At 37.8% G+C, this 27,608-nt stretch overlaps 1 protein-coding gene across 6 annotated transcripts in view; it reads right to left on the reverse strand.

Moving 5' to 3' along the window:
• FGD4 (FYVE, RhoGEF and PH domain containing 4) overlaps positions 1-27,608 on the reverse strand; it is a 102,076-nt gene that overhangs the window by 7,017 nt on the left and 67,451 nt on the right. For all 6 annotated transcript variants that reach the window (XM_077783355.1, XM_021549370.3, XM_021549369.3 and 3 more), the window contains exons 3-16: positions 26,002-26,173; positions 22,172-22,658; positions 16,676-16,765; positions 14,557-14,702; positions 11,469-11,625; positions 10,280-10,418; positions 9,298-9,356; positions 8,530-8,676; positions 7,093-7,265; positions 4,893-4,923; positions 4,626-4,721; positions 4,098-4,223; positions 1,299-1,439; positions 31-171 (exon numbers count right to left, since the gene is read on the reverse strand). In XM_077783355.1, coding sequence (XP_077639481.1) covers positions 31-171; positions 1,299-1,439; positions 4,098-4,223; positions 4,626-4,721; positions 4,893-4,923; positions 7,093-7,265; positions 8,530-8,676; positions 9,298-9,356; positions 10,280-10,418; positions 11,469-11,625; positions 14,557-14,702; positions 16,676-16,765; positions 22,172-22,658; positions 26,002-26,093 — 2,025 coding nt within the window. In that variant the 5' untranslated portion in view covers positions 26,094-26,173. The remainder of the gene's footprint in view (positions 1-30; positions 172-1,298; positions 1,440-4,097; positions 4,224-4,625; positions 4,722-4,892; positions 4,924-7,092; positions 7,266-8,529; positions 8,677-9,297; positions 9,357-10,279; positions 10,419-11,468; positions 11,626-14,556; positions 14,703-16,675; positions 16,766-22,171; positions 22,659-26,001; positions 26,174-27,608) is intronic.

A 27,608-nucleotide genomic window follows, 5' to 3' on the forward strand; every position in this document is an offset into this window, starting at 1 on the left:
TAAACTCTTTCCAATTTCCCCTGTACCTACCTGTGGAGCACCATACATGTAGAGCACAAGAGCCTCCTGTTTGGGTATGACACACCATGCCTTCTGCCAGGGCTTGGACTTCTCCATGTACTGAAGAAAGCTACATATGACACTATTTCCAGAGACTTCTGCAGATTCAATCTAGGAGATAGTAGAAAGCATAAAAAGGAAATTAAACTTTCCTTCAATAAAGACCAAAACCAGAAAAATCAGGAAATTTATCACCATTCACATCAACTCTTGGATAGTATTTGCAAAAAGGCTTCAGGAAATACCCAAGAAAGATCAAGAAGGTCTGGATTTATGGAGAATATGGAGAATATATGTATATGTAGAATATATGTATAATAAACACATACAATCACAACACATATTCCCTTATCATGTGTAATCTGCTCCTTTTTTCATCAGTAACTTTGGATTATAGACTCCTATATCACTCCAATTTTTATTTTATCCACCACAGCAGCCTTTCTCTGTATTTGAGCATCTACAACATCTGATTTCCAAAACAACACCATGTTAGGCACTGAAATGCCACTAACTATCCAACATGACAACTTATCTACTTTGACAATCAAAATATTATGACATAATCAAGTTCAAACACATTTCTAAGAATAATATAAGCATTCAAGCACTAATCCCAGAGAAAAGATTAGATTAATTGCTTAAAATGCTACTCAAGCTAAATAGTGAACTTGAGATAATAAGAAAGAACACAAAATTATTCTGTGTTAAAATTTCCATTGACTTTGACTTTTCAGATGCCAAAAGCTGAGGGCAACCTGGCAACTTAAAGGTCCATTTCCTACATTAATCAAAACATTATCTTGCTACTCAGACTCTGAAGGAAAAGCAAAATTCTCCCCCATTGTCCTAATTTCCATCCCCAGTTCTTTCAGTCCGGGTATACATTTTCAAAAACCAACTGGTAGCAGTGGGGTTTGTTAAAATGAAAGCTTAAGTGCAGAAGAAGAAAACTGAAAACTTATAAGGGAAGGTTAAATTTTGTCAAAGGAGCTGATGTAACTGAAAGAAGCAAACAAGTTCTAAGTTTTACAATTCCCTTAAAAATTGCAAAGTTGCAAGAACAAAGCTATTTTGCAAAGGTGTGTGCTGGAAACCAAAATCTATAGAATGAGATGAAATTGCTCCACATACTTTTTAGCTCTCAAAGAGAAAATAAATTCTACAAGAATGCTACCATTTTTCACCTACTGATGAACCAAAATGATTGCAGATATATAGTATTTTGGATGACATACCTCCAAGATGCCCTTCCTCTTCTTTTCTTCGCTGTCTGTACAACCAATTATAACATGATAGCAATCCTTGCAGACTTTGTTCAATTTATTCCCATCATATTCGAGATGTGCTTTGTAATCAGAACATTTCCAGCAAACCACCTTAGAAAAGTAAAATACATATAATATTTAAGTATTTCTAGAAGCTTACTAAACTATAAATAAAAATTAGTATTATGCTATTTTGTAGTATATTTTTTATTATACAGAACAAGAAAGATGTGTTTATAATATCTCAACAATAACTTACTTGAAACTAATGGCTTTCCAAATTTGTGCCACTACTTCTTAACTAGAAGTGTTTCTTCCTATTTACCTGGTGGAAATTTTGTGCTTTGCATAAAATCACATTCAGTTTTTAATTATATCTGTAGTTTCAAGTTAGGTGTAGAATCAGAATATAGCACAAGCCATGCTGGCAGTTTCTTTGTATGACAATCTGAAAAGGTACATTTACCACCTTGTTTTCTATGTAACAAGAATGAGGTTATGTGAATGAATAAAACCTACAAATTAAGATGAACTTTTAATGATAAAAGTCTAATAAAATCAGAAATGGCTACTTCTTTAACTTGCTAAGAAATACTAGCATGTTTAAATGCATATATACCTATACATATAAAATGTACAATTTTAAAATCAAATAATAAATGCACAGAATAAATAAGCCAATATCCACTGATTTTTCATTATTTTTCTTTTCAGTATATATGTAACTGAAATGCAAGAGAGATATCAGAGTTGTTTCATCTGAAATGTTTTTCCACAGAATTCTTCTTCCACATGAAAAAAGATGCCCTGAATAAAAAATATGAGTGAAGTAATTCAAGAAAGAAAAGTAAATAAATGGACTTGAACCATTAACACATCTGAACAAAACTTTGTTATGGACCATGGCTTTGCAGTGCTAATCTACATCACCACCTTCAGCTTGTAGGTCTAAACAATACTAGTTAAGTATTCCAAATTAGTAACTTCTGGAAAACCACCATTGCTAGCCCAAATTAATTCCCATGAAAAAAATATTTTGAAATTAAAGCACAAGGAGATGTGACAGAACTATAATAGAGGGAAGTATTTAGGAGTCTAAACAAAAAGGGACATTAAAAGGGAGGGTGTGCTTTTAACATTAACAGAATTTTAAGATGGAAAGATCTGGCAAAAAACCCTCTATGACAACTGTAAAACCAATAATTCAGAGCTTCTGAAAATGTCTCTAGTGTCCTGCAAAGCACAAAAGCAGTGTTATGATGCAGCAAGCCTTCATACCACCTAAAAACATTAGAAAGAAATCAGACAAGACACCCTGTACCATAAATATTAAATCTGAGCTTGTACTACCATCTGGTGGAGACAGGCAGAGCTGCTGGGTGGCAAGAGAAGAAAGCACAGTATGTTTGCTATTACGTTAACTTCTGGAAACTCACAAATCATACTACCATTGTCTAATGATTGCTTTCAAGCTGGATATATTACTGTAGCATCCTGCATGGAAAGCAGCAGCCATACTCTCTCCCCACCCTCACATTCTTTCCTTCCCTGATGCTTTGCACATGTTCACACACCAGCTGGGAGCAGCTCCAAGTTAACTTAATGAAGAACTGCAGGGTTTTACAGTGTTTTGATGGAGTCAGCCAGTGCTGCCTGAAATAATGCTGGATTATACCATCTTAATATGGTCTTGAAACTCTTCATGTTAGTAGAGGTCTCCCAAAACTATCAATATACTGCGTGCAGGGCCTTGGGACATTGTACACAAATGTAAGCTGCTCCTAATGACCTCCAAATTCACCATGCCAGCTAAAGCAGGCAGAGGGTCCTTGGTGGCATGGCTACTTCTTTCAGCTACAAGTGCAGCAGCAGACTCCACAGCACTGGAACAGGCTGCCCAGGGAAGCTGTGGATGCCCCATTCCTGGAGGGGTTCAAGGCCAGGCTGGATGCGACTCTGAGCAGCCTGGTCTGGTGGAAGGTCCCTGCCCACAGCAGTGAGGTTGGGACTGGATGATGTTTAAAGTCCCTTCCAGCCCAAGCCATTCTAAGATTCTGTGAATGCAAGGAGCCATGAGAAATCAAGCAGGTGCCTGGACCTCGGGTTCTGTGGATCGAGGTGACCCCAAGAATGTAAAAGTCTTTGTTTCCCAGCTCACGCAGCCAAAGAAGGAGTCTAAATGCGTAGGGTCAGCTTCTCAAGTTTGTTTATTTTTCCTTATCTGTAACATTCTTTCTCTGACCTGCTGAGCTCTGTCTAACAAGTCAGCCATGGTATCCTGTCTACCTTTTAGGGCGGTGTCTACATTTTATACTAAAAACTATGTGTACTATGTTTACAATAATGTGCCAATATCTATCATTTATGTTAGACAGTGTGTCTCTACCTTAAACCAATAGAAAAGTGTCACCAGCACAGCAAGACATGGAGGGCAAGAAGAAGGAGAAGGTCAGGACATGCCCAAATCCCTCCATCTCGGTCCCTTGAACCCCATTCTAAAAAACCCCAAAATTCTACTTTTCACCCTGTGTTAATTCAACAATCACACTACTCAAACCCTTATGGTTTGTAATTCCTCATACAAAGTTGGCAGCTTTTTCCATGGGCTAAAATCGAAGCCACGGTGTTTATGACTTTGTGCCAAGGTCTCCAAGCCCCTTGCCAGGGTCTCAAGACAGCCAGGGCAGCCAGAGGGATGTGCTGGGTTCCAACACCTGGAGACCCTGCCAGGCCTGCTGAGCAGCTGCAGGCAGGGGGGTTTGCACTTACGTGTCCACACGCTCGGCAGTGGTGCCTCCTCCTCGTCAGTGCATTGAAGGGCTCCTTGCACTTCATGCACATGGTGACCTCGTTGTCCCGGATCCACCTCGGCGCTCTCTTCCCAAGCTCAGCGTTCTAAAGGAGGGCCAGGAGGAGAATAAAAGAAATTTAAACATTAACAAAAAACTGCACAGACTTGAAATAGGGAAAAATAGTTATTCTCGTCCTCTGGAAAGGAAATTACAAAACATAGCTCAAGATGCATCTTGAAATCTATAAAAGGAATAACAATGAGCCCAGTCAAAAATCATGGTGCATCACTGAAAGGGTTCTCTGTTACACTTTTTAAGAAAGAAAGAGGCTTGTTTACAAGATTTGGCATTATGAAGAAAAACAATTACCAATAAGATGACTGCTTTGTGATTACTCTGCTTTAAGAATGATGAACTTGAAAACAAAGATTCTGCCAAACTTTTTCCACTTATTGAAGAACACAATGGGTATTAAGAAGGTTACAAAGGAATAAGAGCAGCTTACAGAGACTTCAACAGGCATGTCTTCATATTCTTTAGCAATAGCATTTCTGAAAGTTTCATTCCTCTGCTGAAAAGCTTCAATAGTACTCTGAAGTGCCTAAAGAAACAGTGGAGAAATTCCTCAGACATGGTAAAATTTAAAACAGACTCTGCATTCTGACCAGTTATGGATCAGCAGAGAGAAGATAGAGACAGACAACATGAATATTACTTTTCTGATTGCTTCAGTGACAAAATGTTTGGAAAATAAAAATGTAGACGAATTTACCTTTATCCATTCTTCTTTATCCTGTTCAGAACTAAAAGAAATATTTGACACATTAGTTTGAGACTAATTTAGGAAACATTATCCCACTATCAACAACTTCTTGCAAAAGCCAAGTAACTGCAGCAATTCTCAAGAATTTAAACAATACTAATTGTTAACTGTCCAAATTAAAAAATAAAAATGAACAAACAAACAAAAAAACCCAACCAAAAAAACCCCAAAACAAACCACACAGGAGACAAAAATTAGAAACATGAGAATTAACACTTCATTGTATTTGGCCTCCTCCTTGGATAATAGGAAAAAACCCTGCTGCACCATGTAATACCAGTCATATAAAAAATAATTTTTCTATGGATTGCTCTGAAGGATGCAAAAGAGAACCTTTACAACATATCAAAACAGCTCCCCACCTGTTGTTTTGCAGTATTAGCAGAACTTTTAAGCTGGCAGAATTCTGAACTACTGTTTGCCCTTCCCACCTACCATCTGCATATGAGGAAGAAGAAATCTGGCCAAGCAGCCAAAATCATTCTTCCTACCTGCTTACAGTAAAAACAAAAAGCTGAGCTATTAGGCATGGTACCTGACCAGCCACCTTCCAAAGAAATAATCTACCAGCTGTTTAAAAACAGTAATTGAAAATGTACTCCAATAGTAGTTTGAAAAATAAATATAATCCCCCTACTAAAAAACATGCCAATAATAAATTAAAAATTATTAGTATTAATACAAGCTCATAAATTAAGGACATTAAGGCATAGGGTATATACACTGCTCATACATAAATAAAGATTTTTCTAATATAATTGAGTAAGAGCTTCATGGCACTTATTCCTTCACAGTTTTGTACAGCCTTAATGTATCCTAACAATGATCACAAAGCAAAAGATAAAAATCTGTGCTTCTCTCACCTAAAATAAACTAATGGAATGAACATTCTCATACTGGTAATGTAGGAAAGCTAACAAAGCAAACTTTGCTGTAACAATTTTCTTCCAATTAAAACATGCTTCAGAAATGGTATAGCAAGATGCAACCTTTCACCACTGAAACAGGTATATGGCATAACAATTTACAAAATATTTAGCAAGATATCACACAGCAATTTACAGTAGGTATGACTGATAGCCAAAAACCTGTCCCAGAAATTTTGCAGATCTTAGTGGGAAGGGTTTTTTGTGTCATTTTCCAAAGTACATATTTAATTTGAAATTAAATGAAAGTGTAGGTAAATACCTATATGCTGTAATCTTTGCACATACTGTGCTGTAACTCTCATTAAATATTACAGGTTTTCCATAAAGGAAAGTAGCTTGCAAGTTCATTGACTAGCAAGCTATGGTTTGTCCCCAGATACATGGTGCCAACACAAAACTGTTCCCACCATGGACATTCTCCTGTTTATTTAATCCTGGCCTCGCTGCAATGAAACCCTGACTGCTAAGATCAGGATTTTTAAGCAGGCCTAAAAGGAGAGGAGGAGCATCTCACTTTGAGTCTAGACAGGGCTGATTTAGCCTAAACAAAAGGGTAAGGGGAAGGCAACTCAGCAAAAGGAGGATACAAGGACTAATAACTTGCAAAGCAGAAGAAGTGGCAGTCAGAAGACTGCACCTGGAGGAAAAGGACACAAGAACTAAAAGGAGAGTTTGCCTTCCAGGAGGAGGTTGGTACTTAGGACTGGAAGAAAACAAGTAGATGGGAAATGGGCCTGAGGAACAGAGGAAAGCAGATGCCCACCTACTGCTGCAGAAAACTGTTCTGTGGAGATGAATCCACTGGGAGGGACACCTTTGCTTGTTGGACCTGCCTTAGGGTGAACAGACTCGGTACCAAGGCAGCTCAGATCCCAGAGGCATCAGTGATTAACACACCCAGTGTCCTAAAACACTTCAGTCTAAAACACTTCCAGTCTAGTGACCATATAGGCTGCCTTGGCACTGCTCTTGAATTCCCAGCCAGCCCATTCACAGCTATTGTGGGCATTTCTGCAAAGTTAGCCAATGTGCTATGCATCCTAGACACATCTACTCAGAGAGATTCTAGGACTGACAGTTCATGATTTTTTGGCAGCCTAGGCTATTTTCAATACACCAATATTAAGATGAAATCTGCTGCCTCATTCTTTAAATCTGTTAATCCACTCTTCTGTATGTATATATTTGATCTCAAGAAACTGGCTAAAAAGACTGCTTACCTGGCCTGCAACTCCAGTGTCCTCTCTTTTCCAGACACTTGGAAAGTGTGTGGATATTCTTCATTATGGGTTTCTATAATCTTCATGCCATCTATGCCAACTCTGGTTCGAACTGAGAACTTGGATCCTACCAGGCTGAATTTGGGGACGCAGTAGAGCAACATATTGTTAAACTGGGGGGAAAAATAAACACGTGGTTTTGCACTATGAAAAACACAGGTAAAGCCATAGTTTGTCCACTGAGAGCTGGACAATATTACAAAGCCAGACTTGGTGCATGGAAAAGTAGGTTCTTTCCTGATCAGCTGATACATGAGAAGACCAAAGCCCTAATGCAAGACAACTTCTCTTTCTTATTTCTTTAGGAATAGGATTCAAGGACAGCTTCAGTGAATGTAAGAATAGTTGTTCTGCATATGCAGCATTCTTCACAGTATTTATTACCAAACTATACTCAGACCAGATATTTTATGCCAATATAAAGCTTTTCTGACTAAAACCTTACACCCCAGTTCTGCAAAACCTACTGTAAACTGTAGAAGGATTTTTCCCTTCAGTGTATATATTGTATATATTTATATTTATCCTGTACCAAAATAATTTTGTTTTGTGCAAGTTGTAACTAATGTTATTTGAATGAATATATATATATATATATTTGTCTTTTTTCCTTTTTCCAAGACAAAAAAACATTTCTTAAAGTTTTTATTCCCTGAAATCCTCCATATCACAGGAGGCAAAAATAGCACATGAGCAGGACAAAGATCTATTCCTTTATTAAAGTAGAACTTTAAATAGTGTTTAAATGTCTAAAGCCCCAGCCTGGAAGCACAGTTATTAAATCAGATATAAAGTATTCAGTTTTCTCACTCCCCCTACCCCCCCTAATTTTTCTCAAAATTAATTATTAAAAAGAAAAACTCACTTCAGTTGAATCCTATTTCATAGAAATTCTGACTAGAATATTGCCTAGTGTGTATCACAGACACAGCACATTTGAGCTTGTCACCTCTCATATGAAGGGAACATAATTTGAGTCAGCTGTCTGGCCCCAGCCAAAGTCTTACTATTCTATGATTTCTCCTTTGGTTTGAAGCACAGGTAAGGAGGAACTGTGCCTCAACATCCTGTCACTACCTCTTATTAACCAGAAGAGGGGCCATGCCAGAGAACCCTGAGCAAAAATGTATTGGCAATTTTCAATGCATAGAAAGCAACAAACTCCACCAAACCTTTTCCAAGAGAATTGTAAGGGAGCATGGCTGTACTTTTCTAATTCATCTGAGAGGATGACCTGCCACAATAAAGAGCTCCCACAGACCCAGGAGACAGACTTACTGGGACCTCAACACACGATCTATCAGGGCAAAGATCCTAAAGTTTTACATTTCAGTTTAATGAGAATTTCAAAGTTCTCATCAGCAGCAGTCACCTTACCAGGAAAAGATAGCGCTCTTGGGCAGATGTGTTGCGAGCAGCCAGTTTAAGGATCTGTCCTTCTTTTATCAGCTCATTTGAAGGGTTCACAATGTCTTCCTCTTCTCCCAGCATCTCATATATCTCCAACAACTTCTTTAGATTCTCCTTTATGGTGAAAATAGTTATAAAACTTGCTAGTTGAAAGCACACATCTTTATGCAGTTTAAATTAAATGATGGGAGCTGGCATAAATCTGGAGACTGTTTTAGCTTTGGAAAAAGTATTTACACCCAGCATGTGTGGTCTGACTGATTAATTTAGTAGATAAAGCTAGAAGTACTTTTAGAAATGTTATATCCTTGGTAATTTTTAAAATGCAGTTGTTTATACAGTCTGCATTATTTCTTGCCCAAAACATCTTACATTTCAATTAAGATCCTATCATCCCAGTCCAATCAGGCAGAGAAACAGTAAGTGCTCTTTACAAACATTGCCCTGCACTCACAGAAACAGATGAAACCAGGTTAAGAGTTCAGTGCAGTATCAGTGATTTGAGCCAGGAGAACTAAGTCTGTCCCATTTTCCACTTGAGAGAATTTGTTGCAATGAGAGATTTTGTCTATAATTTCCAGGAGCTGTATAAATACATTAAGGAGGAACAATCACTTTGACCCAAGAAACCAATTCTTGCTATTTTAGGGAAGATTTGCAATTCACTCTCCTAGCTTGACCAAATACTGAAATGCAATATATTAAAAAATGATCAGGAAAACAAGGATCATTTACCATCTTTCTTATTGCACTATTTGAGTGACTTGCTGCAGTGGATATAATTTCCAGGGATTCTAGACAGAAGAAAAAGAAAATAAGTAAAACAAAAGAGCTGCACTTTTACTTATGTACTACATAGGGGGAAAAAAGGGGGAGGCACAGTGGTAATTCTACAAAAATATTTGTTGTTTTAATGTAAATTACAAAGCACAAGAAATTTCTTCAGTTAGCAATAAAAAGAAAACAAGGTAGAGTGGAAGGCTTAAAAAAGTCAGGTACCAAATAGAAATTATATGGAAAGACCAGAAGATAATTATTGCAGATTACTGTAGCATTTCAGCACTTAGAATCACATTTTTCTGTGACAAGAACAGTCATGGTAATTTCCTTCCTTTTCTCAAAGTACTTCAGAAAGTCAAACTATATTTTTTCAGTTGAAACAGCTCAACTTATAAGTGTTTACAGTAATGGTATTAAAAATGAAATATTTAAAAGAATTATCTGGGAAGTGATTTTGAACACTCTATGCAAATACCTTGAACTGTTCTCATGTAAATACAGAGAGGAAGAAATTTTAAAGCGGTCTGTGCTTTTTCCCTGCACAAGCTTAAAAATAGAATGAGCCTAACTCCACTTTTTAACAAATAGCAGTCACACATTCCAAATGTGCATAAAGCAAGCCAAAATGCCAACAAAAACAAATTAAAAAGCCACCACAAGCCTTGATCATCTGCAAAGAAAACAAATCAAAACCTGTGTGCTATTCCATAACCAAAGTAAAACTTATGTGCTCCAGGAGAATACTAAAGGCTTTATGTTTTTTACATTAACTTCAAGAAATTTTTTTTTCAATGAATGCTATGATTCCACTAAAGAAATTCTATCATTCTTTTAATGGGTAATTCTTCACTTGATCTTTCCTGAAAATATCTTTAATTTACAGTATCCTCTTACTAATTTCTTATTATAGCTCCTTTAATGGCCTGAAGATATTTACTTTCAGCATCTTTCCAGTCTAGGGAATCCTGAGGCAATTTCCTTAGGTAGTCCTTTAGAAGCATCTCGTAGCGTGGAATGCGTTGGACTGGTTCTAGCATGTGATGTTGCAATGTCAAATTTCCACACACTTTTTCCTTCTAAAAAATTGTAAACATATTTCAATGAAGCAGGCAAAAATGTCATTACAATACCGTAAATAAAAGTTATGGTTGATGAAACATAAACAATGTATTTTGAGACATGCATGATAGATCTTCTGAAAGAATACAGGACTATTTTATTAAACCAGATAATCAGGAAATCTTCTCAAAAAATAACTGTAAAAACTTTTCTAAGTATTTGACAGTCTTACCAAAAAGTCTTACCAAAAGAAAATATTTTAAACTCCAGTGTATTTTAATATAGGCTTGTAGTAACAGGAAAGAGAAATGCTTCTAAATTAATAAGGATAGCTCATGACCACATATTATAAACAATCACTTTAATGGGCTACAAAGGTACATTTTACCTATCTGAGGAGGGAATGCTTTCTTTGAGTTTCATTTACAATGTCTACTCTATCATAAGATGCATATTCATTTCCATAATATTAGATGCAATTAGATTATAAAAACAAAAATTACATTAAGCCCTACATTGTTTTCTTCCCTGGCTTACAACCAAAAGACCCTACAGAGCAGTAAAATTTAAACAGAAACATTCCATCCTATTTCTAAGTGCTCAGACTGCAGCAGGACACACATCTGCCAATTCCCAGAGACACCCCCAGGGAGCACCAGAGGGTGTGAAAGGAGCCTTTGGAAAAGCTCTTCAGCTGCCTGTGCTCAGGACTACTAATATTGTGTTGAACAAACACAATATTGCTGGATGCAGTGCGGGGATCTAGAGTTGCCTTTTTGCTTTATCCTAAAATGGTATTTACAACAAAATGCACGATTTATAATCTTCAGATGTTTTAGCCTTTACAATTTGCTCCTCTATTTTGCAGGAGAAAAATCTGGATTTTTGTGGGTGGGTTGTGCACATATGCAGGAAGGCGAAGGGAAAAACACAGTGTGAAGTGGATAAAAACAACAATCTTAATTCTAAGGAATTTGGTATTTAATTTCCTCTTTGAGCCTTTTTTCATCCACAAACCTATGTATTTTTATGTATTACTTGAGGTTCTACATTATTCTCCCCATTACCTGAATGTCTTGAATAATGAATTTGAACTGAGGAGACCGTTCAGTCCACGTTTTCACCAGTTCCATTGCATTATCGAAATTCTTCACATACTCGCCGTACATCTTGAGGAAAGGAGCCAACTTCTGCAGAATATCTCCAATCCTAGGTGTGGTAGTCCTGCAAAGTAAGAGGGTGGAATCTCAGAGCAAAATGGAAAGAAAAAAAGTCACACAAGGTTATAAAAGGTTTCAAGTGTTTAACAGAGAATCCTTCTGTTTGGGATCGCCTCATATGGAGTTCCAATACAAGCATTAAATCTGAATTCACATAGAAAGAGTGTTTGTATGCCCTTTGATGATGTATAAGCACCACAGGTCATGTAGAGTACTAAAATAAGAACATCTAGAAAGTGTTTCTATCCCCTTTGATTATATATAAGCACCACAGGTCATGTAGAGGACTAAAATAAATAAAGCTAGAAATTGAAGACATGAAAGATTTTATTTACAAAACATGGCCTAACTGGAAAATATTTAACCTGTGGTTTGGTTTGAGGGCTAAACCCATTCTGTACAGCTACCACTCTGTGCCTTGTATAAACATAGATATTTTGGTTTTAATTACTATTTATCTAAGGAAACCTATGGAGGAAAGATAATCCCTTGGATTCCAGTCTTTTGTGAGAACTTTGCCACATTTTTCCCAATTCCTGATGGCATTTTCAGATAAAACAGAATAGTAAAGTTTTACTATTGGAGAGGCTGAGAGAAGGTGCACTCCCAAGGCACATAAAAAATGTGGAGCAGCACACAGACATCTCCAAGAACTACTATAGGAAGCACATTTCATGTCTCATTTTCAGGGACAGACTCAGAAACTCAGTATCTCGGTATGGATTTCTAAAAGTCTGAAATCAATGTTGTCATAGTAGTCTAAAGTGAAAAATTCTACAGCCTGCTCCAGCTCACCACTTCTCTGAAAGAAAAGCTGTATAGAACATACAAGTTGTACTTGAACACTGATTATTGCAGGACTGTCAAAAGCTGTTCCAGCTCCAGCTGCCTCTGGAGGGCAGAGAGTTCCTGAGTAACACCTGGCAGAGGACTGGGCTGCTGCTGGGGCTGGCAATGAGGGGACAAGACAGGGTGGGAAGTTGGTCTCTGAAATCATGCAGAGTTCTTATGTTATTCCCAAGTATCTTTGGGTCATCCTTGGGTACAGAAGACTCAGGATATTGTATCTAATTTTTTTGTTTGATAATCTAGTGGAAGGTATCCCTGCCCATGGAAGGGGAGTTGGAATTAGATGATCTTTAAGGTCTGTTCCAAGCCAAACCATTCAATGATTCTATAGCATGGGATCACTGTTATGCTCTGTTACACACTTTTCATGGGAAAAATATTGCAAGAATGTTGTTTCCAGTGTTTTCAAGCCATATGTTGTAAGAAATATTCAGCTCCAGCTGTTGCTCAACTCATTCAAAATGCAGCTACCATAGAATTTCACTTTCACTTGTTAAGTTTAGATTCACATTGCCTTTTCTTAAAAAAAAAAGAATTTACTTTTGATCTGCTTTCCCAGTTATAAAATCAGATATTTTTACTCTAAGTTTTCAATTTAAAACACAACTCAAGGAATGGGTCAGCAATTTTTATCCAGCTTTTTTACAGGAAGATAAAGAATAACAGAAGAACATAAAGCTACCCCTAGATCATACTTAATTTCTTGTGTCTAATGAGAGGAACTGCTGAGAAGACTGTATCTGGCAGAAGCTATTATGCCAGACAATTTCAGAAACCAGTGATGGGGAGAGAAAATTACCCCAGATTTTACTTTCAGCAATGATCAGAAAAAGCTGTCTTCAACTGCACCCTTTTTGCTAACTCCTCCCAAAAGCACAATGCTTCAAGGACATTTAAACAGGCTGTCTCAGGTACAGCACAAAGGTCGTTTTCACACAACATGGAAAAGATAATATCCTTGTGATGCAATTGATTAGCTCTGCACCCGGAGTCAAAGCTTATTTGCAAAAGCACTTTTCAACCTTTGAAGCTATATTATTATAAACACAATAGAAGTGAGCAGTTTAGCATTTTGCAAATATGTAAAGTAAGGCAACCCATATTTCTGTGCTTCATAAAGTATCTAGAGCAGAATTTTAAGATTACACTGTGAATCTCATTTCAAATTACACAGCACTGACATAATGTGGTGTGAGCTGTTTTTTAAATATCCAAACTCTTCTCATTAACATGCACTCTAGTGTAATCCAGGCACTCATATTTCCTATCAGAGTTTTTCAACTTCTGTTAAAAGAAATGGGTAGTTTTTACTTACTCAAGTCATTCTGCGGGGAACTTCTTATATTTCACATTGCTTACATTTTAATTACTTCCTTGCATTATAGACTACACAGAGGTACCACATGTTTGTGCATGGTAAGTATTCTATTTTAAGGAATCATCATTTAAAAGGAAATCATCTTACAGAGTCAGAAGACGTACAGCTGCTGTTTAAAGCACCTCTATGGTCTAAGATTTTCATCTATATCACAAAAAACATTTTTCCCTATTACACAGTATATTTACATCTGTTCTATCTTTGCTGGCTCCAAATAGAGGTCAAGAAAAGCTGAGGGGGAAATGGCCCTGGAATATATCTGACATGGATTTTAGTTGCAAACAGAAAACTAAAACATGGAAGAAAAAGAACATACTGCCCCACCTTATTAAAAAAGGCAGTAACAACAGAGTTTAATGTACTTCAGCATTATCATAAACCACATACATGTTATTTACCTCAACTTTGTATTCTATACAATAAATTCACCAGGTAGCATATAATTTGAGTCTGAACCCTTAATTTAGCAAGATCATGAGTAATCTCACTGGCTTCAGTGAGATCCATGTCCTTTATTTTGAGCAAATGATGCAAATCCTCTGCTGAGTCAGATCCTGAGGAAGAGTGGAAGAGCAGATGAGCAGATGTTCTTACTCACAGTAGTTCCTAGGCCTGTAGAGCTTAATTTGAAGATACTTTCCCTACATCAACCTGCAAGAGTTTCTACAGACACAGTGTTAGGAATGTAACCAGTGAATTGCTTCTTACCATTCTTGCATTCTTTTTTCAAGCTCCGGAAGTAAGAATTTACTGTGGAAGGCATTTATTGATGAAATGTTAGAAAATATTTTATTAATCACTTCAGGTGGAAATGAACCTCTGTTGGCTTCCTCAAGGAGTCTGGAATAGAATACCTGCAATACAGAAAAGGAACCACAAACTTATCAGCCGATTATATTTAAGCAATGGAAGACCACATATCCACCCCTCCTGCTCCAGCTGAGGCAAGATTAATATTTCAATAATATAGATAGTAGTGATTAACTCATTGGCTTTCCCTCACTGGAAGTGAAAGGCTTCTCCTCCCTTACACCCCACTTTTGTTCTTGTGAGCCAGGAGAGCACTGCAGACAGGGCTGACATAAGGAGAGCCAAGCTGAAGCAGTGCCATTTTGGATCAGCTCCAGACATCCTGTCTGTTTTAACAGCTAGACCATCTCAGCTTTCCCAGTCTTCTAGCAGTATTTTCCACTCTTCCGATCTTTGCAATTAGCATGATGTCTGATCACCATTAGCCCCACCACTTTCCTTGAATGCTGTATCCCCGTATCCTTTAGAAATCAAAGTAAATAGCAGACTATGAGTAGTCCCCACATATTTAAAATATAGAAGAGACCCAGTTCTGAGTGGACTATAGTCTCTTTTAAAAATCAATATATTCTTTCTCCTTCAGTGGGCTCAACCTGACTAGATGCAGCTACAAAATGTGCATCTGTTAATATGCACATCACCAAAAAAAAAGTGCTTTTGGAGAGCTGTTGTCCTTCTGCCACCCTCTCCCATTCTTGAACAGATTGCATGTCCCTAGAAAGAGCTCCAAAAGTCTGGGTAAGGACTTGCAAAAGAAGAAAAGAGTCTGAAGACAGAAACTTTGATCACCCCAACTGAGACAGCAGCAGTGTCTTAAAAGGAAAAAAACCATATACTAACACGTACACTCTAAAACATGCCCAGTTTGCTGCATTGCCAGTAGGACAGTTAGTTACTTTGAAGACCATAAAGATTACACAACTTTTTAACCAAGTTCAGAAATATAACAGTCCCTTCCCAGTCTTCTGCTTTCCTCTCATTAGCAGCAGTTGAGCAGCTGTGTTCAAAACTCATTTTTCAAAATTCTCTTCAGTTAATATTTGAAAAAGACTAGCCGCAATGCACTTATGAAGCCATCAAGGAAAATAATTGTACATTACCCATCAGAAAAATCTATGAAGGAGGTAAATATATATTTTTTTTATTTTTAAACTTCTCTAAATAGCTTTTTTTTTCTGCAACATTTTGGCTTTTAAAAGTCACCATATATCCATCACAATGTGGGTCTGCTGTGCAAATCCACTTCCATGAGAACAGTTACTTAGATCCTCAAGCAGCCTGACCAATTAGTCTCAGTTGAGATTTACTTTTCATCAACTGTTTGTACAAAACTTCTGCACTGGACCTGAGAAATTTAAACTGTAGAGTCCGAGAAAAATATCCTATAGTAAGGCAATGCAAAGCTAGGGGCATCCAGGTAAAGTGTGTATGTGTTATGTGGAAAGAAAACAAGACTTAGGAAGGAAAATTCTCAAGTACAAACTTTTACAGAAGAGATATCAGCTAGATTGTACAAAGCATGAGAGCCCAACCCTTTCCTTGCAGGAACACTAATTTCTGTTTCTAAGTACATAATGGGAAAATAGAAGATATACTTTTTGGAATGGGCAACTTCTAGGGTTTTTGGGACTAAAGAAAAATTCTGATTGGGTGGATCAAATTAGAAGGATTTAATACTTTTCTAATGAGTGAGTGATTGCAACATTCACTCCAATTCACTGGAAGCCAAGACGTGGCTAACCATCCTCCTTGTTAGCTACCAGCATGACTGCTTATAGTGACATCTCCACACAGAACATATTGCATTAATAGTCACAAAATTCTAATACTTTTTAAGAATATAGCACTCTTAAAATAGAAGCATAGGCAAAACCGTGTGGCAAATGAAAATAACTGACTGGAAAACCAACAAATTGTGAAAAACATGACACATCTCATGTAATTTATACCCACACATATATAGCCATTTGAATGAATTGAAGGCAACAAAATAAAAGCAAATTTGAGAAAAATGTACCCCATCTAGGAGGTCAAGTCGGCTAACATAGGCCTTTTCTGTTTGCAGAAGTTCATTGGCAATTTTGTGACGTTTCTGCTCGTCTGTCTCCTGGAGGAAAATAAGAGCAGCTCTTAGGATACTGATAAACACATAATTTAATAACAATAATAAAAAAATTTTGAAAATACTCCAAAAACTGAAATACAAGTTTAACATTTAGCAATAAACACCAACTTTGAAAAACACATAATTTCCCGCAGTTTAATCAACACATACAAAAGTCAGAGAATGCTAAGAATTAACTGAATTGCAGAGCAAAATCAAAGCCTAAAAGATTTTGTATTTTCCAGTCTGTATAGGGATTTTTGCCAAAGCACCAACTCCCTACTCAACAGATCAGCTCAGTTCCTGGTAACTGAGTACCAGTGACCTTTCAGAGCTGGAAGAACTGATTTGCAGACTAAGAGGGAACAGATGGGAGCACTCAGTGTTCACCCTCGCCCCATTTCAGAAATTATTTGAACTGCATGTTCTTTGCACAACAAAATTATTGAAAAATGTGCTACAAAATGTTTTATGTTCACCAATACATTCATTGTTGAATAATTGTTGACTGCAATTAGAGGACCCCTTCATTAAGTCTTTATGGAAGTAATTTTGGCATATTAAGGGCAGTTTTCATTTTAAAATCTTTTTTTCCACAAAATGTATTTCTAATTCTTCTGCTGAACAGAAAATTCAGTCAATTTTCTGTATTAAACTAAACATGTTAGAATATGTTGCTGGGTAGAATTACTCCAAAACAATGAAAGGACAGCCTTCTACAATGTCAAAACATTAGGGAAATGCCTTAGGCTTGCAAGTGTCAGGCTCAACAAACTGACACTTCCATTACAAGATTCTTTATCCAGATCTAGTGATAGTCTGTTCACATCTAATGACATCAGAATCTTCCTGAAATAAATGGCAGTATTATCACAGTGCTTATGGGAAACTGGTGATTGCCAGACAAACCATGAAAATTCTTCATTAAAAAAAAAAATAAAGAGGAGAGCTTGAGAGAGTAGCTTCTGATTTCAAACTGCACACTGCTTCCCACAAGAGTATAATAAACATTTGCAAGCACCTTTACAAAAATTGTGTGAATATCAAACATTAAAGTACAATCTTATATATAAGGGAGTTCAGTTCATTTCCCCCCGATTTTGGTATTCAATAAGTATTCCAAATTTCAACATATTTCAGTTTTAATCTGCAGTGTTCACAGTTGCACTGCTACATGGCAAACCTCCCCCCTAAAAACAGGCTTCCAATAGTGACTTCAAAGCTGTTCATTAAATCTGTTTAAATCAGCATAGCAACCACAGTAACCTGCAGAACACTGTTTTAAGTGCTGTCAAGAGACATTGCAGGGAGCTGGAGAATTAGCTATTACAGGTACAGCTTGCTGCTAATGCAGCCATTTACAAAAGATCTCACATGTGGACTTAAAGCACAAAACCACGGAGGTTACTGGTTCTTCAGTAATTTTATTTTTTTTCTCAGCCCAGAACCCCATTTTTTCCCTGAAGCACTGCTATAAAAGCAATCTGTATTTTTTAGAAGACTTCTTAAACTAATTAAGAGAGGGAAAATCATGCATAACAAACACACACAAAAAAAAAAACCACATAAAATGAGCTGAGCCCAGATTTCCAATCCTCTCAGTATCAACCTTACACATCATCTTAATTCTTGAACCTGCCTCTCCTTTCTACATCAATTGCACGACCTGACAGAGAGATCTTCTATGTGGGGGAAAAATGCACATCACGGATAAGTTCTATTATAACCACTGCGGCATGCTCTTATTCCAGCAAAAGAACACCCACCTACAAGGTCAGATAAGTGCAAAAATAACAGAAAACTCTACTAATGCTTTTCTTTCAGCATGTCCTCAGTGGGGAAGCAGGGGTTGTTGTTGAGGGGAGGGGAAGCTAACTTCAGGGAACAATTATTTAAAGGAACATTTTAAACTTCTGTGACAATCCATAACACATGGCAACTCAACCTATAAAACCAAGCAGAAATGGTTAGTGTGCTATATAGAGAACATGTACATTACACAGGTACTTTATTTCATCTGTGGACCAAAATATCAGCAGTGTGAGAGACCAAGAGTTGCATCAGCAGGGACTGCAAACCTGAATCTCTATTCCAATGCTTACAGTAAATGTGTCAGCTGGGTCTAGTTCTTTACTACAAATCTGCTCATCCTTAGAATAATTTTAAGAAATTAAAGAAGATGCTTAAGAAATTAAAATAATTAATTTTGAACTCACTCTGAAATTAAGAAGAGGTTTGAAAAATGCTGGTGAAAGTATGAAATTTTTTATTTTCCAAACCAAACAGGAGCCATCTCCTGTCAAGAAAACTCTACCTGCCAACATGACAGTGATGTATATGATTCACCCTTACTCAGGCATAGCCCTTGCCCCAAGAGCTTTGAAGGAATATATTAAACAACACAGACAGGCTGAGAGAAGTAAAGTATTAACAAATATAATTTAAATTACACTCTGCTTGTTTCTTGCACAGCAACCAAGAAAGCAGGACTGGCATCCCTAAAGAAGTGACTGTTCACAAGAAGATTTATACATTTATATTGGTTGCTGAAGGTACACAGCTTTGATCCCATTACTGTTCCTAAAGAAGACCAAAAATGTAGAATCGAGAAGCTGGTAGATCCTCTCAAGACTTTCAACAGTAAAACATTTCTTGGCAGACTTAACTTTGCAAAACCAAAAATTTTCCCCTGGTTAAACTGAAACATCACACTACAATTATAAATCCAGTATCTACACCAGGTTTTTTACATCTGAAACATCAGTGCCCCCAACATTATCATTAAAATAAGACATCATATAAGGACTATTAAAAATGCTCAGTGGATTCTTCCCCATCTGTGGCATACAGGCAGTCTATATCCCTATTTCCTACCAGTCTCACAACAAACACTGACACATTTGTCCTCTTCAGTTAGCTGTGGCAGCAGATTCCCCACAAGATGTTATTCAGGAAATTAATTGAGATGTTCTTGTACTAGTCAGCCTCCGCAGTTTAGACAAACCACTTTTTATGACAGGAGGTGTTTCTGTTGAAAGGGAAGAAACTTTTCACTTTTGTCCTTTTGGTTTTTATGATTGTGTTTCATTACCTTCAAACTAATTCAGTAAATAAGAGAAATAAAGTATACTCTGATTGTTTGGGAAAATTGTTTCAGATCTCTGCCAAATTTAATAAGTTTTGCTCAACTTTTTCCAGAACCTGCAATAATCTGTCTTTAGTCAGATCTACAGTGACTGGAGGGAGAGGGAGGGGAGTAATTGTATGAGCAACACTATTTCAAAACAAGCCTTCTTTTCCAAGTCCAAAATGTAATTTCTGCACCAGTTTTGCACCAGTTGCCAATTTAATTCACCCCTTCCAGCTGTGGATTTAGGATTACTTATACTGTACATGCACACATTTACAAAGAGAGAGAGCACCACTTTCTGCTCTTTCCTGAACTAAGAAACATGGCACACAAGAGACAAGATACTTTGCATCAGCATCAGAATAAATATATCAGACTCTAAGTTTGACTATGACTCACATGCATCTGCTCCTTTTGCTTTTGTTCAATTGTATTTACATTTTTAATCAAAAGGGCAGGAGAGCGTTGCTATCCTGTGCAGTGCAACTTCAACTGGACTGCATCCCAGTTTCAATATTCTGTAATGACTAAGTAGGCATTTAGCAAAATCACAGATTGTCTAATGCTCTTATTTCTTACCTGTGTGTGCTTGAACACAGAAACAGCTTAAAGCTCTACCAGAACTCTCCTGTCACTCATCATCCTTCTCCTAATCCAGACAGCATGGCAGCAGCTACTTAGACCACCACAGGGCTGATTTCCACCTCCAGGTTGCATTAATCCAAACTAAATCAGTGTTTGATTCTGTAAAGGGTGGCAGACACACTTCTTAACCTCACTAGACTAAAGGGGAAGTCTTTGCTGCACAAGGTATCTCAGGAAGGGCTGTTGTGACCCAGCTCAGTTTTACAGATTCAGTTCTGCACCAGTGCAAGCTTAAAAGTCATCCTGCATTGGTATGTCTTGGTTTTGTACTTTTCAAGCACCAGTGAACAATATACACCTAGTTACAGTCACATTACACCTCACAAGCTTAGTGCAAATACAAGACAGATCACACATGCTGGTCCCAGCAGCTCAAAGACAGATTTTAATGAGATTGCTGCCATTAGCACTTGCCCAGTTCCTTCCTGAACTTTAAAACAGAACTGCTTCCCTTTTCAGCTTTTTTCCTGGAAATGCTGCCAGCACCTTACTGCGTGATTTGGATTCAAGCTTAACATCATTGCCCACTGGGAGTTCAGCACTTTATAGGCATAGAGAAGGGAAACGGGCATTACCCAACAGGAGACAAACATTACAACAGGTGTGGCAGGCCAAAAGTGCCTTGGACTGTGCCCAGGCTTATGCTTAGCGGGGGATCATAACATTCATTTATTACTGGAAAAAAAAAACTAAACTAAAAAAAGGAAGAAAACCCACACAACCCATCACTTTCTTATCACTGTCCATGATATTTCCCACCTTTCCCACTCACAGAATTTACCTCCAGGCATATATGTATGTGACCCCGAACTATCCAAAGGGCTGCAGTCAACTGCTGCAGGTGTACACCCGACCAGCAGTGAGGAGCTCTTCCAGCATCAGCTGTTTGGCTCTGTGGTGAAGAGGAAGGCTAGGCAAGCTCCTCCTGCCAAACGGGGGATGGCTGGACCAGAACTGTTAATCACATTTACTGCTTTGGTACAAGGAGGCAAACTGCATAAGTCAATTTTCTCAAGTGAAAAATATGCACCATTTTTCAGCAATTAATTTCCCAAGACAGATTTCCTTCCACCCACATACTACACTTAAGCCTTTAAAACTTTCCTTACAAGGGAGCTCAAATTCATCATGGTATAAGTTCTTGCTAAAAAGTCATATATTTAGTATACCCTGAACATTAGATCTATCTGATCACTAGCAGACTGCCATTGCCTTTCCAGCTTTGACTTGACAACTACATCCAAGTTAAGGATTCACACAACACTTCTGCCTGAAGCTCTGTCTTTACAGTTTACTGCACATGGCATTTTATTTCATATACACCACTAACATGTGTCCCTTGTAGGCTGGCACAGCTGAAGCATGGTGCTAAACAGGCACACAGATTTGAGTTTCACTTTTTTTAAACCTCAGATAACTAATAGGGAAGAAGCCAAGTGGACGTGAAGAAGAGCAAAGGAGAGGAGAGGGTGGGAAAAGGCAAGCAAAATTCTTTCCCATCTTTTTTCAGAGGGAAAATAACGAAAATATCTTCAATTCTGACCTGCTCCTGGAAGCCTACTTTTGTAAATAAAAACCTAGAGAAAATACAAAAAGTAGTGATACATCAGGAATGAAACCATTTCTCTCTTTACCTTTGTTTCTACAGGTTGATCTTGTTTACAGCATTCCTCAGCTGGCTCTTCCTTGACATCAGTATCAATTCCTAGAGTTTCATTTTCGGGTGGGAGCAGCGTGTCACTGCTCGGAGTCCTGTGGCAGCTGTTGAGCATCTGCTCCTCACAGGCAGCCACACTTTGCAAGGACTCCCTGCGAGAGCTTTCCCCTTCCCCATTTATCAAGCTGCTGTCCATGGCATCATCCGGGACGGGGGTGGACACGGCCGAGCCGTGCTCCGGCCACCTCCGCTCCTCCTCTTCCCGCTGCTCTTGCACTACCACGCCGTTGGCCATGGGCAGCTGTGCAACCTGAGTTCTGTCAGTGGTACTGTTTCCCTGTTTCTGCAGTGAGTGCTGGGAGGGGAGTTTTGGCTGAGGTGATGGTGTGGACCCATATCTTCCTTGAGATTTAGTAATGTGGAGAACAGAGGAATCTTTCTTGAAATCGCCAGGATTCAGTGAGCTAAAAACACCAAGCAAACAAAACATCGATGAGAGAAGAGTTAAATATGGACTTATAGAAAATCCTGGTATGGGAAATAGGAGAGTTGCACCATATGACCAATTCCTCCCAAAAAATCTTTTCTTTTCCTGTATTAAGATTAGGAAGTTTGAGACCTGAAATGCATTAAAACACTTACAAACAAACTTCTCTTACTAGAAACCCAGAGCTCTGTCCATTTTGAGCCATTACCTCCCTATGTGTCTTGAATCCCATGGTAATGGGAGATTTAACTTGTATATTAGGGAAAAAAATTCTCCACTGAAAGGGTCATCAGGCACTGGAACAGGGTGCACAGGGAAGATTTTGAGCCACCATCCCTGGAGGTATTTAAAAGATGCAAAAATGCGGTTCTTGAGGATGTGGCTTAGTGGTAGATTTGGCAGTGCTGGGTTAACAGCTGGATTCAGTCATCTTTTGCAACATAAAATTTCTGTTCTTAGCTCCATGAAATAGAGCAGGAAACCAAGAAACTGATAGAGGAAGCAACTTGCCCAAAGTGTCCCAGAAGATTATTGGGAGAAGTGGAGCAAGACTCGTGGTTTTCCAAGTCCTAGTCCACTGCTTAAACAAGCAGCCCATTCCCTAACAGCTCTTTAATTATTAAAGTTAATCAAACAATCAATCAAGAACATTTAGCATCCCTTTCCTTAGTTCAGAATATGACATGAGGACCTTTACATTTTTATCTCATTTCTTTCCCAGTTTCCTTAATTAGCAATGTCCTTTTTTCATGCTGCATCTTTTATGAAGATCTTTTTCCTCCAAAATTTGTCTCTGCTTTAAAAACATTATCTCTTGTTCCTGACTATCCTCTAACTATTCCTGGTATGGACTTCCATCTTCTGGAAGGATAAAAACTGCTTACAAACTGTACTTTTACTCCTTATTTATAGGATTCTTTACACAAATGTTGCAAATATATTCTGCACTTTTGTGCACACAGATCAAAAATAACTTACACTAATTTTATCTTCTTCCATCAAATAACAAAAAAAGTTTTAATCACTTTTTCTTTAGACATGTAAAAACTATGGTTTTTTACTAAAAAAGTTAACTCCAGGATAAAATTAAAATATACATTTTTTAATTGCCTGCACAAAGAGGTTTAAATAACTTTCTGACATGCCTACATGCTTGTGGGCTGTCCAGACTAATGAAAATAAGTTATTATAGTTGACAATAACAGTTTGCAGTTCATTAACATTCTACCTAGCCATTTCAAGATCCTTAATTAAATTGAAGTTCAGCTTCATAGAAAACACTTTTTGTGAGTTGAGCTCATTCAAAAAATCAGGAATTACTTCCACTGCCAAAGCAGGATAATCCAGAATTCCAGCATTCTAATCATGAACATTTCCCATATGCAGAGATCATAGACTTGGGTAGTATTTAGTTATTGGACAGATACTACTACTGGTGTACCTAATAAATGATGCTGCCCAAAACCAACTCAGCTTCCCATAGTCCACAAAATGTCCCTATTTGTAAATGGCAATCAACAATAAAGTTTTCTTTCTAGTTTCCTTTGATTACATAATATGGAAGAAGCTCCAGCACAACACAGATCTAGGAGGAAGAAATGTAGGGCTCAGTGGTACAGAGCACAATGAACCTGAAGAATTTTCTTTCAGAAAAGATAATTTTTTTTTTTTTCCCTACAGATACTGCACTGTTTAAAAGCCAGGTGATGCTTTGGGGGAAGACTAGGAAACATTGACAGCAGGATTAGAGACTGGTGCTAAAAGAATTCACAGGACCTCCAGTACTGCAGCAATTTCTTTTTCCCATCTCTGAGCACCTGTTATCGCCAAGTGCAATTAAGTCCCTGCCTAATGACAGACGTTTTTTGCAGATGAAGCTCTGACATTATTTCTATTCCAATGGACAAACATACTTTTGTAATCCTCAACTGCTTCTATATAAAGGATTACATTTCACCCATCTTGAGGGGAAATTCAATGAAAGCCCTTTTACACTGGCTCCACAGCAGGTACTGTGTTATACATCATGCATTCACTCCCACAGGGGCCAGCCCTTCTGAGATCCAAGCACTTTCATATCCCAAGGGAACATGAAAAAAACACATCCAAAACTTGCAATGCACAACTGTCACTGGACTGTTTTTTGAGCTGTTTCTAGAGCTGTTTCCTCTGTCACAGGCTTTCTGGAAAGTCGCTCTCTTTGTACACAGAAGATACATTTGAGACTTCTGTTTCAGAGCTTATAATGCAACTACGTAGAGATGCATTATGTGTATCTAATTAAAGACACCCAAGAAACACCATTTTGTGAAAGAAGTGTTCACTGTGGTTCTTTTTTCCCAAAGTTCCAAATGTTTCCCATAAACCACAGAACTGAAACTCAATGACACTGAGCTTTTCCACCAAAAGCACCAAGTACTACAAAGCAAACAATTTAGGGAATGTATGCCATGTCACTACAAATAATTTGTAGAGTTCACCCTTTTCACATGAATGATTGAAAAAGACAGTATGAAATTAAAAACAGCGTTTCAGGTTTTTCTATTTGCTCAAAAAAATGTTTTTTTTCTTCTTCAAGAAAAAAAGTATTTAATATTAGCTTCAATATTAAACATTTCAAATTGCTGACATTTTTCAGGTTGTTTTTAAAATGCTGCAAATTTCTTTCTTACTTTTAAAGGAAAATTAGGACTAATGCCTAATGAAAAAGCACACCTTGTGAATCCAAATATACAACTGGCTCCCACTATTTCAAAACACATGGAATTTTGCCATCAAGTCCTTTAGCAGGACCCTACCATAGTACTAATGTTCTTCCTCACAGTGATGCCTCAGGTTTTTGCTTTTATATTTTTCAGATTCTGCATTGCTTTGGTGTGTAGTTCTGAGCTTCATATTATCTTCACAGAGCAGGGAGACAAAAAAATTTGTTCTCTAGCTGGAGACCAAGGACAAATGATCCAAATTTCAGGCCCAAGAGAATAAACAACAATGGACTGAAGAGAGGAAAACAAGGATGGGACTTCATAACCTGCAATTGGACAATTAACTCCAATATGCTGATGGACCAGAACTTATAAAAGTGAGAGACCAGTCGTCCGTTTTGTGACAATTTTGGGTCCATTTTGGGTGTAGCCCTGGCTGGGCTCTTGTGCTGCCCAAGGTGTATCCACTGAGGCCTCCTAATAAACACTGACTTTATTCTTTAACCCATCTAGCCTCTGTTCTAGGTCAGCTTTCACAAGGCATCAGCAGCTTCAAGTTCAACAATCCCCACACAACAAACAGAGTTACAAACCAATTCAAATTCTATTACATACCTGCCTCCCTCAAAACGGTTGATGAGATCTGACACTTTACTGGACTTTTCCTTTGTGACACTAGAAACAGCAGCAGGCGTCTCTTCCTCCATTCTTGGTTTCTGATTTGTTAAAGCTTTATGCCTAGGGGTTTGGTATGTTGCCTTCTGCAGATGAATTGGCTTTGGAGGCACTGCAAAGAACAACAACAATAAAAATCAATCACTTGTATTTCTTTGAGCTTCTAGAATACAGAATCATAAAATGGTTTATCTTAAAGATCACCCAGTTCCAAACCTCCTGCCATGGGCAGGGACACTTTCTGCAACACCAGGTTACTCTCACAAATGAGATTTTTGCATAAAGAACTCGTTGCAGCAATGAAAAAGATACACTCTTGGCTTTAATGAACCTTAAAGCTGCTTTACAAATACAGGTACTTTATATAATTCTTCATGCACTGTTTGGTTTAGGGATCCTGTTATATTTTTTGACTAAAAGATGAACCATATGCTACTTTAGCAAGCTGGAAAATTAGGGAGTTATCTTGTTTTCTTTCTGTGTGTTTGTTTTCATAGTGTACTGTAGGAAATACATATGAGAAGTTTATGGTTGCAGGTTTTGTATTAAAAAAGGATTAAGCACAAAGGAAAGAGCAATATTGTGGAGCTCAAGAAAGAGATTTAAATTGCTGCCCCAAAACTCTGGTGCTCTCATTCTTTACCTTATCCCTTGAGACCTCAATAAAAATCATCAGTAAAAAAGGTATTTGCCTTTAGCTTTAAAATTCCCTTACTCACTGAACCTTTGTCTAATTATACTGCTGAAAACCTTCCCTCCTGAAAATGTTTTTTTTATTCTTGCTTTTTCCCCATCCTTACCATATGTCCTTCTAATTAGACTGTTAATGATCAGCCACTGCTTAATACAGCAGTGACTGGAACACAAAAGACAAGGTGACACATAAAGCAATTAAAGTCACAGCACTAAAATCTTTAAATTAACTTCAAGCAACCATACAACATTTGTGAGTAACAAAAGCACATCACAGACTGGGCCCAAATGCATTCCACATTGGAGCGATGAATGTCCAGCTCATCAAAAGGAGAGACTTGATGCAAAAGGACCTTAATTCCCCAAGAGCACCTGCTCATTCCCACACACATCCCAAAACACACTGTGGGGGCAGTGGAAGCATTTGTATGAAATTGGAAACAATTATTGAAAGGCAGGCATAAATTGACAGACAATACCCTGCCAGTGGAATCAGTGGCCCAGGGGCTCAGGCACTGCTCCAGAGGCACCACATTGCAGTGGGGCACAGGCACTGCCTCTCCAGCAACTATGAAGACCTGCCAGTGAGCAAGAGAAGGGAAGGAGGACTTAAACTGGCTTTTTTTACCACTCTTGTGGTAGGGACAAAAGCTCTAGTACAGAATACACAATAGATGGATGTGGAAGAGCCATGTTCTTTGCATTGCTGACACTAGAATATCTTCTTAACTTACCCTGGAAAACCTATGCACCAGAGGAATGATCTTAAATCCCATCAACTGACATTTAAAATGTATGTTGAAAAAATTCTTTCAAATATACTAACCATAGACGGTGATAAACTTGAAGAAACA

Source organism: Lonchura striata, chromosome 5 (assembly GCF_046129695.1).
Source record: "Lonchura striata isolate bLonStr1 chromosome 5, bLonStr1.mat, whole genome shotgun sequence".
NCBI classification, from domain to species: Eukaryota; Metazoa; Chordata; class Aves; order Passeriformes; family Estrildidae; genus Lonchura; species Lonchura striata.